The sequence below is a fragment of the Cyphomyrmex costatus genome, unplaced genomic scaffold, assembly GCF_001594065.2.
Source record: "Cyphomyrmex costatus isolate MS0001 unplaced genomic scaffold, Ccosl1.0 scaffold148, whole genome shotgun sequence".
Classification (NCBI taxonomy): Eukaryota; Metazoa; Arthropoda; class Insecta; order Hymenoptera; family Formicidae; genus Cyphomyrmex; species Cyphomyrmex costatus.
The window spans coordinates 546,664-565,149 of NW_017275477.1; the positions used below are offsets into that span (position 1 = coordinate 546,664).

General features: G+C 26.4%; 1 protein-coding gene across 1 annotated transcript; it reads left to right on the top strand.

Moving 5' to 3' along the window:
• Positions 1-397: 397 nt before the first annotated feature.
• Fatp3 (Fatty acid transport protein 3) lies at positions 398-17,763 on the top strand. Its single transcript, XM_018551857.1, has 13 exons — positions 398-525; positions 8,201-8,351; positions 8,807-9,044; positions 10,727-10,955; positions 12,069-12,270; positions 14,062-14,254; positions 14,861-15,004; positions 15,531-15,668; positions 15,891-15,957; positions 16,094-16,184; positions 16,834-16,987; positions 17,059-17,114; positions 17,186-17,763. Exons 1-13 carry the CDS (start codon positions 398-400, stop codon positions 17,279-17,281), a joined length of 1,887 nt encoding a protein of 628 aa, XP_018407359.1. The 3' UTR covers positions 17,282-17,763.
• The last annotated feature ends 723 nt before the right edge of the window (positions 17,764-18,486 follow it).

Below are 18,486 nucleotides of genomic sequence, written 5' to 3' on the forward strand. Positions count from 1 at the left end.
TTCGGAGCACCCGCCTTTAGAAGCTGATGAGAGCGGCTTTCGTAAAAGCTTTTGCGCATGTGTTATCCATCGCAACGTGTAATATCAGCTTTATCACTCCCACTGCTCCGGAGTAACTCCGTAGGATGGCTCATGAGTTCGTGATGATGACTACTATGTACAAGTCTGTCCACATGGTTGGGGGGATACACGGATAGTTTATATATATCGGAGTCGTCCTTCAACTCCGTTTCAGTCATACCACGACGTTCGCGTTTATCAGTACTTAACCGGTTTATAATGTACTTGTAACCGGTGTTTGTAACTAATGCGCGATTGACCGCGGGCTTCTGGCGCCATTCCTAGGTTGCACGCTCGATTAATTTCCCAAGTTCTAGGACGAGTAAACATACGGAAAATGATTACGACAGATCTCCACTTAATCATCATCACTGTGTTAAGCCTGCTGCTTGGCGGTTTTCTTCTTACCGGAAGTCGTCGGCACTTCATTTACGTGCTCTACAAGACGTTACCTAGAGATATTTTGTGAGTACATGTAAATATGTGTGAGAAAATATGGGCGGAAGAAGTTTAAATGTTCTGTTCAGTAGATAACAGAGGCGCGAATATTCGTAAAATAAATTTAAATTTTTGCTAGTATCTTTTCAATGCTACTCAAGATAAAGAATAGATTAAAAAAAAGCAGGAAATAAAAAAGTTATTATTCCGTTGCATTTTCTATTACTTTTATAATAACAATTTGATAATAACGTTGCAACTTTTTATGATTGATATAATGATAATTATAATAAAACGCTAAGATTGCGCTAATTAAAAGCTTAGAAAGATCATTTTGAAAATTAACTCGCATTATTTTACGCGTTTACTTACTGAAAAAAATTCGTCATTGTTAAATTATTATTATAATAGTATAACAATAAGGCGAGTAATGACGTTATAAGTAAAATTAGTTACTTTCATTCCTTGGAAAAAATATATCAGGAGAAGTATTTTATATTTGTGTGATATATTTAATAATTTTTATATTTTATTTTATACTTTACAAAAACTCTTTCTACGTTAAATCTGTTTTTTAAAAATAAATATAACAACGATTACATCGTTTTCAAGTTTTTCACTACTCCAAGATGTTTGTTTACAGTATACAGTGTTGATTGAATCAAACTGAAAAAATTGAAAATGTACTATTATACTGTTATAATAGTTATATATTGTATAATATAATATTTTCAATATATGATATATATTATTTTATTTACATATTTACTAACATATGTGATTTTAATTTTTTAATGCAGTGATTATTGCAAATTATTTAATGGCTAATAGATAAAATGTTATAGAGAAGGCTGAGAATATTTTGTCGCGATATATTATTGCGGTATATTTAAAGCTTGTAATAATAGGCTTTCGTGCTTCACGTTATGGATTAATAATTTGCGTTCAATGCCCGAGTTGCATGATTGCCCGTCGCATTTGCTTCAATGCTTCGTTTGCCGTTGGAATGCACTACGCGAGAAAGATGAGGGAGTTTATAAGAGCCTCTCGATGCATCTTCCTTTTATTATATTATGACTTCCTATTAAAATAATCCTCTGTACGACGTAATTTAATATATTGATTAATAATTACAACTATTAACTGAAATATATATATATCGATGAAAAGCAAAGATAACAGAAGATTTAAATTACTTGAAATATTTATTATTACTTACTTTTGCATATATACTATTGTTAAGTTTGTTATACTTCAATTTTGCAATATTTTATATTTATTTGTTTAAAAAATTATGCTTTTTTAATTATATAAAAGTTAAAGGAACTTCTAATTTTAGGAGAAATAAAAATAATATAACAATTTATAATATTTAAAAATATAATAAAATAATAATAAAATAATGTAAAATATTAATGTTATAATATCTTTTATTTTCATATAGCATTTAGATTGAATCAAATATCTCTAACTGTAAAAGAATAAGATTATAAAATTACGATATGTGTAGGACCGTTGTTGTTATTTAATATTTAAACACAAGTAAATAAAGGCCTAATGACGGTCAAGCAAGGATTTTAGTTGCTAAAGTAAATAAGATTATAGTTTTGAAATGTATAAAAATCGAACGTCTGTATTAGATTATCTGTATTAGAAAAAAATAGATATTAATTACGAATGTATTTACATCTATTTGAAAGAGATTTAAATTTTTAATTTTTTGATGTTTTTTAATAAACGAAATGAATATTTTAACACAATTTTAATTTTATAATTTAACATTCTGAGAATAATTTCTAAATTTGAAACATTTCTGTATTTGTATTAATCGATGTTTATCTTTATTAACATTATTCAGCACTTGGACTTTGCTTCTCTTTTATATTTCTTTGTTTACTCTACAACAGATTTTTAATTGTTTATTTTTTAATATTTCATTAAATAGCAAAGCTAATCAAATATATGTATGTTATACAGGATTAAATTCCAATGTTAAACTTAAAGTATGAATTTAGAACCTCAAGGTATACTTTGGAAGTTTACTAGAAAAAAAGTTTACTAGCGTTGTTTAAGAAATATTGACTTCTTAATTACTGAACTATGGAAGTGAATAATGTAAAAATATTTTTTGTTTTTGTTTCTTCTCTAAAGTAAAAAGCGTATGAAGTGTTTATGAATGACCTTTAATCATTAAAAAGAACAATAACGTAAGAGCAGGAAGAATATACTGACGCACAATATCACTCATTTTTTCTCTTATCGATAAGTGTAATGTTTGTTTCAGGACTGGAGGCTATCATTTTAAATATATCATTTATTACAATTTTGTGTAAAGCATTAAAGGGGATAAATCTAGATTATTTCGACATTATTTATTCCTATAGTTTTGTAATTTAAGACATCAATATTTCTTAAACAAAACATTTACGAGCAAATTTCTAGAGAAATTTTGTTTGTCGTTCTAAATTTATAACTTAAATTTAGCGATTTAACCTAGAAACTCCCTGTAATTCAATAGCAGTTCAATGTAATTTGACAACTAGCAGTATTTTATTGCAACTTTATAAATCATTAAAAATTTATTAGTATACAAATATAAGACTCAATATTATATATTACTATACATAGACTTGTGTAGTAATTAATTAAAAAGTTTAGAAGTTAAATAATAAATTACCCAAATGTATACGAGAGAAGCGCCATTTTTATCAAAGTTAAATATTAAATTAATACATATTATTCTTTAATATAAAACCTTATGTCCAATTTCTTTACCAATAGATAATTTTTATCATGGAAATGTTTTTCAAAATGTAATGGGGATATCTCCTAGATAAAGTTATCCGCTACTTATCCGGAAATAAAAAAATTGAATCTTATAAAGAAAGAAACATTACTATGCGCCGATTATTTATCAATATAACTATTATTTATTTTACTCTATTCTTATTATTGTTAAATAATAAAGTTAATAGTTTATAACGTAATAAGTTATTTTCAAATAAATTAATATTTAACATCCACTAATTATTTTAAATGTATGAAGAGGTGATGAAAGCTATAGTGTAAGTCGATAGATTTTAAAAAGTGGTTTACATCACTATCATCACTTCACCCCTTCATATTAACTTTTTTAAGATATAATTTTTTTATCTCTTTAAAAATGCTAATATTTACTTTTTGTATAAAATCTTGAATAATATTAGACTATTAAATATATACACACATATATATTTAAATTTAATTAGCTTTTGTGAATGTCGCGACTGTTGTTACAATCATATGACTTTATTGAATAGAAAGAAGTAGAGATTTTATTAGCAATTGTAAGGATTTAAAAATAAAATTACGCGACAAAAATTTTTAAATAATACTTTTACTGTATATACAGGGTATCCCAGAATGCCGGTAAAATATTTCGTGTGCAGGTAGAGCAAACTAAGCTGAGTCGACAAGTCCTCTACCATTTTGAAAAAAAATTTTCGCAATAGTTAATGAGATATTAATTTCTAAAGATCGCTAAATAAGCGCTTATTTGCCTGGCCATACCACCAAAAGCATACCCATCAATCATGGTCAGTAGGCGCGAAGGGAATTGTTTATTACAAATAACAATAGTGCCAATAGTTACACACTACAGTGAAAGAAAACAATTTCCCACGTGCCTAGCAACCACGACTGCTGGGCGTGTATTGGCGGTACGGCCGGAATGATACGCGCTTATTCGACGATCTTTAGAAGTTAATATCTCATTAACTATTTCGAAAATCGCAAAATGATACAGGACTTTTCGATTTAGTTTATTCCGTTCTATCTATATACAAAATATTTTGCAATTATTCTGGGACAGACTTGTGTGTATATATAAATTGAATTTAAAACTATTTAATTCTAAATATAAATAAAAGTTTTATTTCGAATAAAATTCACAAGTAAAGAATCAAAGGCTAATGAGGTTTTCACACATTCAACATGCGACTTACAATTAGTTGATATAAAAAAAAACGTATTTCTTATTTCTCTGTACAATATATAGAACAATATATTAAAAGCTCATCAAAATCGAAGGGGGACAGTTTGTCGTATTTTTTTGTAAGAGTGCTTTACGTTGTGTACATAATCAGCGTTTACACATATATATATATATAGTCAATTCTTTTATCAATTTATTAAAAATAATTTAATAACGTATATTATCAAGATCATGATATTAAATGGCTTCCAACAGATTTTGATCGTTGCTTGTTACTTCGTTCAAAAATTATTAACAAGAAAAAGTTAAAGAAATAACGTTTTTTTTTTGCTATATAAAACAAAAATTTTTTTTGAAAACATTATTGCTTTACATAATTTCTGTTTAAGAATTAATAAATTAAATAATCTGGAACTTGGATGTTTATACTATGAATTAACACTTCGGTCATGTACATATATGTCTTAAATTTTTGTTAGCTTTATCTCTAGTGACTTAATGTATATTTTCTATGTTAAATAACAAAGTTTGAAGTTTGAAATCTATTAAAAAAGAAAGATTTGTTTCCTGTGAAAACTAAAAGATCTGTTTCCTAAACTAGTGTACACTTTTGTAACTTTAAAAAAGAAAAATGAGATAGGTATAAAATATTTAAAGTATATTTTAATGTACACAAAAATATATTTGTGTACATTAAATCTTACTACATATTTATAAAAAGGTAGTTACTTGCGCGTTATAAAATTACACATAACATATAGTTATGACCTCGATACATGTCAAGATTAAAGTTATTGGGAGCGGCTTCCCTTTTAAGGAGGTAAAAGTTAAAAGTCAAAACTGGTTTGATTTATAATAGAATTTTTCACAGAGTATGTATCTTCTTCATATGAGAATTACTTATCTAAAATTTTATTTAACAGATAATGACTGCTTTTTATGTTCAATTTTAACGCGTAAGGATGTGAACATTGTTTTATATGTTTGTATATAGCAAAATATATAAACAAATTACAAAAACAAAATGTAATATTAATAGGATTATTTTCTATTTTTCTTATCTATTTGAATTACTTTTTGCTAGAATAGATTGAAAATGTGTGACAGTCTTTTTCAAATTACTTTTGTTTCGATGATGTATACTACGTATTACATCCGTTATGCGAAATATTATGTGTCAACTAGTGTACAGATTGCATTATGTAAAATTTCATGAAACTGTCAATTATAATAAACAAGATAATCAAGTTAAAGTTACTTTGCAATGCCTTATGTAAAAATCATTTCTGAATCTTTTTTTCAATTATTGCAGGTAATAAATGAAAAAAATAGCATTTACTATCCTAATACTTAAAAAAAATACATATTACTTGTTTTAAAGATACTTGAATTTCGCATCAAGATGTAATTAATAAAATTTTTTGTCATGATTGTGAGGAGACGTATGTAGGTCAAACACAACGGCAATTAAAAACCAGAATATCCGGATATTCTGGATATGCAAGTATGACATGAATAAAAAAATTAAATCGCCATCAGTAATTTCTAATCATTACATGTATCTATAATTATAAGTTTAAATAAGATTAAATTAATTATGATATTAGACAATAAACTATTTTATAATAAAAGATTAATTTCGGAAATGATGTATATAAAAATACAACAACAACGGTTGAACAGAGTGATACAAAATCTTTTTCTGTTATCTTCATTGTATTAACATTGTATTAACATTGTATTAATATTGAAGATGACCTAGTGATAGATTAAAGCATTTTTGTTTAGAATTAAAATTATTAAACACACTGCCGGAAATTGAAATCCCAACACCAAGAAGGAATTATGCTAGATGAATTCAGTTGATCGGGAGGCTCTGGACCCCGGTCTCCTGGTAGCAGTGCCTTCCTGGGACCATTGTTGCCAACAATTGTATACGGTAGAGAGGTCTCAATCCATTCTTGCCGCGATATCACGAAATGATAATTCATTCTCCTAAAAGTTTATTATACGGCCTCGTTCAAAATGGATTAATTGTCGATATACAGTTCGTTGTCGCCTTCAAGGCGTTCTATATAATTTTATCATACGTTATCACAGCGTTTTACAGTGATACTAACGCTTATGAATAGCTTCACACGTGTTTAATGGAAAATTTTATTCCGCATTCGTCGTAATGCTATATCCTCGTATCCTATGAATTGTGACCTTGTGTGTGTGTGTGTGTGTGTGTATAATAGATATCAATATAATAACTCATGTAAACATTCTGTGTGTAACTTTCATTCATCTAGCACAACTCTTTCATGATGTTGGAATTTCAATTTTCGGCAGTGTATATAAAAATTTTAAATTACTATAAGCAATAGCCAGCTAATTCGTGGGCTTTTGCTTTTTGTATATTGTTTTTATGTTAATAATATTTTCTTTTTATACACGTTATTGCATAGTCACTGCATAAATATAAAGTAATATGACAGTCTAGCTCAAGAGGAAAACCAGCAAACAATAGTTCGGAACGCAATAATTCGATAATATATATTAATACAATAATATACACATTGCGTATACTTTTTATTTTGTTTATCTTCCTTTCTTTGTTGCTTTTTTTTATTAGATTTTCTTTCATATGAATCTTAAAAACGAGTTCTTGATACTTTTCACTCATTCTTTTCACGACGCGTAAACAGAATAATTTATTTTTATATTAATAATTATTATTTCTTAAATTTTATATGTGAATATATGGATCATATGAGAGTTTCTCATTCATAAAACTTTTAAGATAGAAGTAATTTGATAAAGATAATTATTATCATGTATACTGCAGTTATAATATATTTCATAACTAAACCTAACTGTTACTTTTTTTATTCTTTTATTATTTCTGACGTAATGTGAGTAATTAGTTATTAGTTTTTGCTATCTAGACATTATAGTTCAAAGAACAAATTCTATTTTCAATATAGCATATCATTCTTTGATAGATGAATCTCTATTTCTCTCTTCCTTTTTATATTTTATAATTATAATATAATATTTACAATTATAAAGAAATTAGAAATAAATATTATGTACATTATCTAAAGTGTTAAATAATTAATGCGTGAAGATAACGTTTAATGAACTATAGAATTAATTATATATATGTCTATATTAATATATCACTATAATTAAATTAAATTAAAACATACAGTTCTATAAAGATGCTTTTTACAAAAATCATAGGATGACATAGTCACATTTTTGACATTTTGCCAGGTGTTACATGAGTGACAATGGAGCAGTTGCGTTTGTGTAATGTACATTACGTGTGTCATGTGGCGATATTAACCAATTGTGAGAGAAAAAGACATTACGTGAGGGGACGAAGAACGAAGAATGTATTATCAATTTTAAAAACATATGACATTAGTTTGTAGAACTAGAAATCTCTTTTTTAATTTTGATTTTGTAGTACTAAATATTAAAAAACTCGATATAATTTATCTGTTTTTATATATTAAATTCTTTTTGACTCTTATTTTTTAAAGATGTATTATAAATATACATAAATTTCAACAAAACTAATATATCTATCTTGATTATAAAAAAATACAGAGTATGTATTGATAATACATCAAATATTATATTAGTTAATTAAACAAAAATTAATAATTGCCGATTTAAATATTTTTGAAAAATTATATTAATAATTTAGATTAATTCTAAACTTTTTGTTTTTTGCAGAGGGGCTTATCGGTTTTTTCTTTTTAACTTACGTCTTTGGTGGTGGGAAAAACGTGAGTATACCATTGCAAAGATTTTTTCAAAGTATGCAGTATCTCATCCGGATAAAGTGGCTTTCATCTTCGAGGACAAAGAATGGACATATGAACAGGTAATATCTGACGCATACATCATTTATAGATTTATACATTTGAACTGTACTGCACTACGCATTTAATACCAGTAATTATCCAGACGAGTTTATTAGATTTAATTAATTGGATGTTTGTTATAATGATTGTATATATTAAGTGCAGGTTTTTGTTATATAAATAACTATTTTTCTAGAAAAAGGAATTACTTAAACAATACTTGTGGAATTATCAAATTTATCTATATCAAAATTTAAATACGAGGTACTTTTTAGTTTATTAAAAAAATTTTTTTTAATACATCTCTCGAATTAACAATACATTATTTAAGAAATCAGAAACCAGCTAAGAAATTGAATATTACAAATATCATAATTTATTGATAAATAAAAATAAAACTGATCAAACTTTTGATTGTATAGTTTTGAAATATTAGATATATGTGCGCATAATAATTTTTGATGTATAAATGTAGTTGGAACACTTCAGTAATCGCATGGGACGTTACTTCCGCACCAGACCATTTTCTCATTCTGATAGTATAGCAGTATTTATGGAAAATCGTCCTGAATACATCGCTACCTGGTTAGGGCTTAGCAAAGCTAATTTTGTTGCGGCTTTAATTAATACGAATCTACGTCGTGATGTACTTTTGCACAGCATTAACGCTGCCGGTTGCAAAGCTGTTATTTTCGGGTCAGAACTTAAGGATGGTAAGTTCTTGCATTTGAATTGCAAATAATTGTTTGATTTAAAAAGTAAATAAAAAATTAGAAACTAATTAATAGGAAAAAAGTAATTACAATTATACATGTACATGCATTATTGACAATTTTTTTTAAATATTTTGCTGAAAATAATTTTTAAATAAAATTAATAAAATAAACTAATAAAAGTAAATTAATAAAATTTGACTAAAAGTTTATTACAATTTCTTCAAAAAATTTCCTAAAAAATTTGTTAAAAATTCTTTAAAATTTCTATGATAATATGTTGAAATTTATTGTGAGCAGTACGCATCAGATGGGTGCAGTAGAGAGGTCCATTTTTTGTAATTAAAATTTCATATAGAATAGAATAAAAGATACAGCATTAAGAGATTTATTACATGTGTATTTTAGTAAATGATTTTTTTAAAAATCGTCAAATTCTAGAATTAGGCTTTAATATGAATATAAATAAGTATTTTTTGATAGTTTTGTTTAGAAAAATTATAAAACTTTAAGAATAATTTTATTTACTATTTTTAAAAAACATACATTTTTTTTCAAATTTCATCAAATTTGATTGAAATTTTACTGAAAAGTGTTTAAAAATGTGTGACAATTTCAATCACAAATTTTTAGTGAAATTGCAGCGACTTCTTCGATAAAATTTTTCGAGGATTTTATGAACTATAATACATAGCTACATGATACACATATAACACAATACGTAGATGGTTTAGATATGAATAAGAATTTTTTATGAAAATATAAATTATCACATTAACTGAGACATATTTGCATTGAATGATAGGTAAAGGCCTATGCTCATGCCTTACCTACATATATAGCGGCTTCATGGTAATTGTTTCTAGAATCATTGTTGTGATATGTCCAAGCAAATATTAATATAAATAATATAATATCGAATATTGTTACATATTTTTTCGTCTTCAATAGCACCTTTTCTCTGAATTAGACACACAGTTTACACAAAATTTTGATAGTTTTTTGCGTGCAAAAAATTTTATTAACGCATAAATAAAGCGTTACACAATGGCGTTACTGTTTGTTCGGACATGGCAACAATGAGCAATAACTATATCAGTAAACAAACACCTTTATCTGCCACTTAATGTAAAGTACATTTATTCACGATTTGTATTCACGCAAAAAAATCTCATTTATATTTGAACCATCGTCGTAATATATGTATGTATAATAGCGATTAGTAAATTAAAACATTTAAATTTTTTAACTCTAAGCAATGATAATTTTTATATATAAAGTCTTTTTACTACAAATAATATAAGTTAAGAAATTTAAATAAAAATAAAGCGATTGAATTTCTTAGTAATATTATTTTTGTTACATTAAAATTATTTGTGCGTTTTAAAAAATTGTAATTGAACAACTTTTTAATTAAAAAAACCATTAATTTCTTTTCAATTAAAAACCATTAATTTCCAGTAATTACATAAATGATTTCTTCAAGTTCTTGCACATTTCAATAAAATACACATATACTGATACTAATATTTACATTTTTAGTCATAAGACTATGTTGACTACATTAATCGTAATTGAATTTTCTCTGGGAAATACACTTTCTAAGTGCACTTTCTATTATATGAGTCGAAGTATCTAAACTTGTTCGCATTACAAATATTATTAAAGCGTATCATGTGCAGCGATTCGTGATGTCAGAGATAAAATACCCGACATTGAGCTGTATCAATGGTCGGAAATGGCGGATACATCGATTTTGGAAGGTGCGATTGACCTTAACACGAAAATCAGTGACATTGATCCTGGGTCTCTTATCATACTTGATCATGGCAGTTCCCGGGATAAATTAATTTATGTCTATACGTCTGGTACGACGGGAATGCCAAAGGCTGCTGTTATCAGTAATTTAAGGTAAGATTCTATAAATTGTTAACTATACGTAAAAAATCATTAATGCGATATAAATGTACGAATAATTTCAATAATGCGTGAAACTTTTGTTGTTTTAATAGTATAACCCGTATAAAAAGGAACTTGAGAGCTATTCCATAGTTATATTAATCAATTTTCATAATCATTTAAATATTAACTAAGGGCCGCGTGTATAAATAATACAAAATTTTAGCTAATATGCGTACTTCTAATATATGAGTTATTGCGAAGTATATTACTCTTAAGGCGTCAGTAGTTTAAAGGCTTAGGACATGCAAGAGAATGATGTTTGACTTCTGACCGAGGTAATATTTTTCACAATAAATTTATTTACAGTTTTTCAGTATATTACCATCTTTCTAATAAAATGCCTGATTGAGCATTAAATTATTAAATTGCTTGTCAATTTAATTTGTGATATTACTACAGTTTAATCGAATTGCGTTTCAAAACTGAAAATAATTTCGGTGCGCGATTTTAAAAGATTACATATATGTAGCATATAAATTCACACAGAATTACTTTCAGCACTTAAGATTTAGTTTGACCGTTTAGGGCCCTTAGTTTCTAATTATTAAGATTAATATTTTATTTTTTGCACAGTGTATACATATATGAATTATACACAACAAGAATTTAATTGTATAAAATTAATAGTTCGATTTTTGTTTTAATGCTTTTTGTATGCTTTTTAATATATATTTAGTCATGTCTCGATGGTCAAAGCTCATCTAGCTGCGTGCTTACTTTAATAAACTCTAATAAACTCTATTAAACACTGCGTTAATAACTTCCAATTAGAAGTATTGTTAGGCTAAAAATACCTTAAATACTATACGTTGATAAATTCTGTTTAAAATTCTCACTAATTATATTTAAATAAAAAAAAAACAAAACTTTTATGCACACAATTATATTATTATTACAATATAAACTGTGTGAAAATTTTGCATTTATTTTGATAGTGTTATTAACAATTTATAATATTAATCAATTTATAATTTAGTTCAAATTGTCCTGCATGTATTTATATTGTTTCAAATGCGATAGAAATCATTTATATCTTACGTATACTTTTTACGTTTCTTTTAGGTACATGTTAATAACATGTGGCGTGAATTCAATGCTTAATCTACAGTCAAATGATCGAATTTACAATCCTCTGCCACTTTATCATACTGCAGGTGGTATAATTGGAGTTGGTCAAGCACTTATAGGAGGCGTCACTGTCGTGCTTCGTAAAAAATTTAGTGCGTCCAAGTATTGGTCGGAATGTGTCCATTACGAATGCACTGTAAGATCACTCTATTTTTTTATACAGTCTTATAGTTTTATAATTTTTAGTTTTGTGTTAAAGAAATGTGAAAAACGGATTTTTTTTTCATTTTTGCTTTAGGAAAATATATTTAATATTTTTTTAGCGTTAACATTTGTGTGATTTTTAATAAATAACACAAAATTTGATATTGATCTGTTGTTTGATTTTTTATATATTTTTTTCTATTTATTTATAGCTTGGCTCTGTCGAGACTCCAAGTCAGTCGTATATAATGTCAACAGTAAGAAACACGTGATAAATGAATTGCTATATGTATAGTTTTATTATTTAATTTGCCTTAAAAACATAATAATTACGTACAGTTCTATTTTTTAATGTTTCTTTATATAATAATTTAGTAGTTGAGAAACTTGTAAAATATACGACAAATTGAGGTATTTGTTCGATATATTATACGTATAAGTGCTACAATAATTCGTAAAATAATATAGTAGTATCGTATTTCTCATTGTTAGTTAATATTAAAAATTACTGCGGTGGCACTGTAATGTTTCTTAATAATTTAAGAAATGAATATATATGATGAAATTGTACGTATGTTGTACGTATCATAATATATACGATTTCAATTAAAAATATGTTTTTCTACAGACATAATCGAACAGACGTCTCGATTTGTTGCTTATTCTACAGGTTTCAGGATTATGAAATTATTGTAATTTTAAGGGAAGACATGGTCATATGTATAGAGACAAATTTTGCAATTTTATATATGATCATATGTACATAGTCATATTAATCATATATGTATAATTGCATATAAAAATTTTACTAGAACATTTACATTGTTCCTAATAATTTTTCATTATTTTACCAATAAGAATATCTTATTAAATTGATCAATTAGCGATGTGCGCTATCAGAATCCTTTCTGCAATACATGTGCAGCAATATGATCGTGTGCAATGCACTGTATGCAGTATTTTCGTGTGTGCGATACGTAGTGTGCAAACAAAGTTGTATGTAATTATTTTTTATAGATAAACGGAGCCCTCCCTTCACAAAACTATTTATCAATAATTATAGTTACTATTCAATTACTTTTCATATATGTAGTCAATAATTATTATTCAAATTACTATAGAAACTGAATAATAACCATATAAATCTGAATATAATTTCTGATAGTTTCTAATAGTTTCTTTTCATTAGTCTGATGTTTTGCGGGAGTCAGACCTTACAGAATTTTAAATTACCTACGAAAATAAAAAGTATTAAAATTTTCAATCACATTTTTCTAATGACATTTTGATATATTATATCTTTTAATGTATGTCAGTTTTTTATGCATTTTTAAAGAAATATATTGAAGAAATATATTAAAAAGAGGTTCTTATCTCATTAAAATTTTTTTAACTGAATTTTTTAAACTCATTTTTTTACGTCTAATACTTTAAATTATAAGATACAACAAATCATTACTGCTGTATTTTATTATTATTAAATCGTTTCTTACTAAATATTTTCATATAGAGTCGTGTATTAATTTATTTGTAATAATCGTCTTATATGCATACGTACACACGAACACAAGGCCGTTAAATTTAATAATACTATTAGTACGTAGTAAATTTGCAATTTTTTATATTATAATTATATGTACATTTAAAATATGTATATTAAAAAATTTTGTCAGTTATTATATGAAGTGTACAATGTGTTAATTTTTAAAGTTCTGCGTTAATTAATTTTGTAATTATTATATTTTTATTTGTTTCAATAATAAAAATTATATTTGTATTTTAGGTAGCGCAATATATTGGAGAAATCTGCCGTTTTCTTCTTACAGTTCCATCAAGCGAATACGATTCAATGCATAAAGTACGCTTAATGTTTGGAAACGGTCTGAAACCACAAATTTGGGAACCTTTTGTTAAGAGATTTGGCGTGAAGCAAATAGGCGAGTTTTATGGAGCCACTGAAGGAAACTCAAATCTCGGTAACTCATCAATCTTTCCGTTCATTTATTTCCAGAAGAATTTTATTATTAAGTCTATTTTTCAAATACAATAAATTTTTAACTAAATACCGATGAGAATAGGCCATTAACGGTCAAGCTAGATCTTGGAAGCTTCTAATATAATTTTCATGTGAATTTATACATTACGTATGTAGATTTCTAAAAGCGCGCCGAGATTTTTTTTTCAAACTTACAACGCAAACTAATAAACTAATAAACTTACAACGCAAACTAATAAACCGCAGTACTGTCACGAGTTAAATTGACTAACAATCTAACAATTTTGATGCACATTGCATCTTGGATCTTAATAATATGTTGAATGATATATTAAAATCTATGAATGACATACTAAAAATCTGTAAATAATTTAATTACATTGCGAAAAATAAATATAATAAATTTTGAAGATAAGTAATACATTTTTTAAACATAAAGAATAAGCTTTTAATTTTTATAGAAATTGTTGATATGTTTAAGTTTCTTTTAATAAATAAATAATCATTCATAACAGTTGAAAATAATAATAGCTAGCTTACTATATTTTATAGTTGTTATTTTTAGAAATATTTGTATGATTTACAGTCAACATTGACAATAAAATTGGTGCTGTTGGTTTCATACCAAGATATGCTGGTAGTTTGTATCCAGTTGCTCTGTTGAAAATTGATGAAGAAACAGGAGAATTATTGAGAGGATCAAATGGATTCTGCATACCTTGTAAACCTGGTGTGTATCATCAAATTTTATGTTAATGGATTTTATTTTATATTAAAAAGTATTATCATTATTTTTTCCACGTTGTTTGCTATCATTATTAGGAATGCACCAGATCATAAAATTACTAGATACCGCAATATCCAGTAGAGCAATGTAATTTTAAGAAACACAACGTGATCTTTGGTAAGATATAAAATTGTAAAAAAAAAATGTTTTGAAAAAAGATTAAAAGCGTGCTAAAGTATTAGTTTTAAGCCTTAAAATGGGTCTTTATTCTTTGTTTGCAATGATTTGTTTACCAAGTTACGGTAATCTATTATGCAATTTTAAATTCCATGCCGGGAACTTTTTAACGATAGTTTATCACGCACGCGCGCACACACGCACACACGCGCGTGCATACACACATATTGTATGTATATGTATACAATATATATTGTATATACATATATGATATATGCGTATTTATATGTCTACATATATAGTTTTAAGTTGGATAATATATAATTATCTTACTTTTATGTTATTTGTTTAGGTGAATCTGGCGTTTTTGTAGGTAAAATTAATTCAAAAAAGGTGATAAATGATTTTACCGGCTATGCTGACAAAAAGGCTTCAGAACAAAAGATTATACATGATGTCTTCAAGAAAGGCGATCGTGCCTTCAATACTGGTTAGTAATAACATAAGATGTAGTATAATCTATTTACACTGAAAAAAAAGATTGACTGAATATGACATAGCATTTTTAATTGATTGCAGCAGCCTATTTTTAGATGTAGCAGTTATTGCGGATGGCTAACGCAATCAAAAATTAGATGCTGCAGCCAATCTTTTCTTTCAGTAGTGAAGGAATAATCATATATATTATATGTTATTTAATTTTTTTGAACAGGTGATATTTTAGTTATGGATGAACTTGGATATTTTTATTTTAAGGACAGAACTGGTGATACATATAGGTATGTAGATATTTTTAATACGCAATTAATATTAGTATAATCAGATTTTATAAAAATGATTAAATTATTGTAAACATTTTTTAAATAAAATTAGTAAATAAGAATTGGATTAAATATATTTTATCTTAAATATTAGGTGGCGAGGTGAAAATGTTGCTACTTCGGAAGTGGAGGCCGTCATAAGTAATGTAATAGGTCTCAAAGATGCAACTGTATTTGGTGTTGAGGTAAATAACAATAAAGTCATTATTTACTAATAAATTGAAATTATACTCACCATATTTAAGCTGAACAGATTATTAATTTTAAATTTGTTATTACCTTGTAGGTAAGTTTTCTTTTCTCTTTTATCTCAGAATATATTTATACATGTCATTATCTTATATTTTCCTATATTAATGTTACAGAAATATTTGAAATTATTAATTATATTATCAATGTCATATATTTCTACAATAATTTTATCCGTGAACAAAATACTTCGAAGTCTAAAGACTCAATACAGAGTCGAAACTGGTCACACTGATTATTTGTTACCGTTAATTTTAAACATTATTTTTAAGTAGTTTTAAGTAGTTTTTTAAATATTAATTGTAAGTAGAATTTTTTTAAATGGATTATCTATAATAATTATATACTTTAATACAAGTCAACAGCTTCATTTTATTTTTAATTTTGACTCTTACTTCGCCCCTTTTTATTTTTGTTCATTATTTACTCATAAAATTATCGATTTTGAATAAAAAAAATATAGATAATGAAGCATAGCAGTTCATATTATAAACTTGTTTATATCATAAAACTGTTTTGTAAAACAGAGTTGAAGAAAGTATATTGTTGATGAAAATTTATTATTATGTATAATTATGTGTTTAGGTGCCCGGGAATGAGGGTAGAGCAGGAATGGCGGCTATATTTGACCCAGAAAATTCTTTGGACTTAAAGGGATTGGTAGGAAAGTTGAAGAAAGTTTTGCCGAACTATGCCATACCTCGTTTTATTCGTATTCTATCAGAACTGCCTATGACTGGTAACAAATTGATTGTTGTTATCTTCAACTAATATTTGTATTTATAATGATATAATTTTTTCTTTGTACAGGAACATTCAAATTGAAAAAGAAGGATCTCCAACGAGAGGCTTTTGATATTAAAAAAGCAAGTATCGTTTTCATATATTTTTATAGTTCTTAAAATAGAAACAATTGTTATAAAAATAATTTTTGCAGGTTAAAGATCCAATCTATTTCCTTAACAATGATACCTATATAAGGATGACTGATGAATACTATAATAATATCGTTGAAGAAAAAATCCGATTATAATTCTTCATGACATACATATATTCTTTAGAGAAACGTCCTTTTAAAACAATATGGGATTTAGAAGTCTATTCTGTAATTCTTAACGTCTGCAACTGTAGCTTAAAATGTAGTTGTACAGGTTTTGTACATACATAATAAAAAAGTGACGCATCGGCATATGTGACGCTACTGTTACAGAATAGATATTTTAGGCCGAGTCTACAATGAGTTGATAGTTGGTAGTCTTATAAGTTGGCTGCTCCACAGTGCTCGCCAGCTCTATGGATCCACCGATTTCGACCAATTCCATGTATTCTTCAGATTCCTTTCCGACTCACCGACTACCGAATTATTGTAGGCCTTAGACTTAGAATAATTTTTTTTTATTACGATATTAAGTTTCCAGTGTTAGTTGCAGGTTAAGTTATACACTATCCCTATTTTATTATGAACCAATAAACTAAATACCATACATGTCTTCTTTTGCAAAAGTGTATATAGAGAAGCACGTATTGTTTCAAAAATGGATGGAATAATATATAAGATATTTTGTATTAAGAATAATCACATGACTGATACTTTACAATTTATGAATTCTATATCAGAATTACGTCAATGTGACGAATATATTCCAGTGTAAATGGCAAAATAGTATAATAGGCAATTATTTACTCAATTTTTAAAAGGATAGGAGACAGATAGTATTTTTTTAAAGAGTTAAACGCTTTACATAATTACATCTTTCAAATTCTATTCTTTGTTTTATTTTATTTAAATAAATAAAAACAAATTAAATTTAACTTTACATTTGCAGATTTTATTAATATTACGTTATAAAAAATTTATAATAATTTTTGTAGATAATTCTAAGGCAAAAATCTTAATGGATACAAAAGAAATAATATAATGCAAGAATTTTAATGGATATAAAAGAAAAAATGCATCTATAAAAATAACAAGAATTCTATTTTGTCTATTTAAATCACTTTGTTAACTAATTGGATTTATTATAAGTCTTCGAGTTATAATTATTTATTTGTTAAGATTTACATGTATTATGCTGTAAAATAAGCTTTAAATTTGAAACATCGAAAATTTGCACAAACGTGACGGTCAATATCTTACTTTCTTTCTGTAGATAAAAATTTGTATACATAATTGTAATTAACATGATTATATATAAAGTTTATGTGAGTTAATTGTAATGTTGATATTTGGTCACGATA

Excerpts from the sequence above, each read along its gene's own strand:
- Fatp3 (XM_018551857.1), top strand. The coding sequence starts at position 398 with ATGATTACGACAGATCTCCACTTAATCATCATCACTGTGTTAAGCCTG. Across the intron at positions 10,956-12,068 it reads GCTGTTATCAGTAATTTAAG|GTACATGTTAATAACATGTG; the intron begins GTAAGATTCTAT and ends CGTTTCTTTTAG. Across the intron at positions 15,669-15,890 it reads CGATCGTGCCTTCAATACTG|GTGATATTTTAGTTATGGAT; the intron begins GTTAGTAATAAC and ends TTTTTTGAACAG.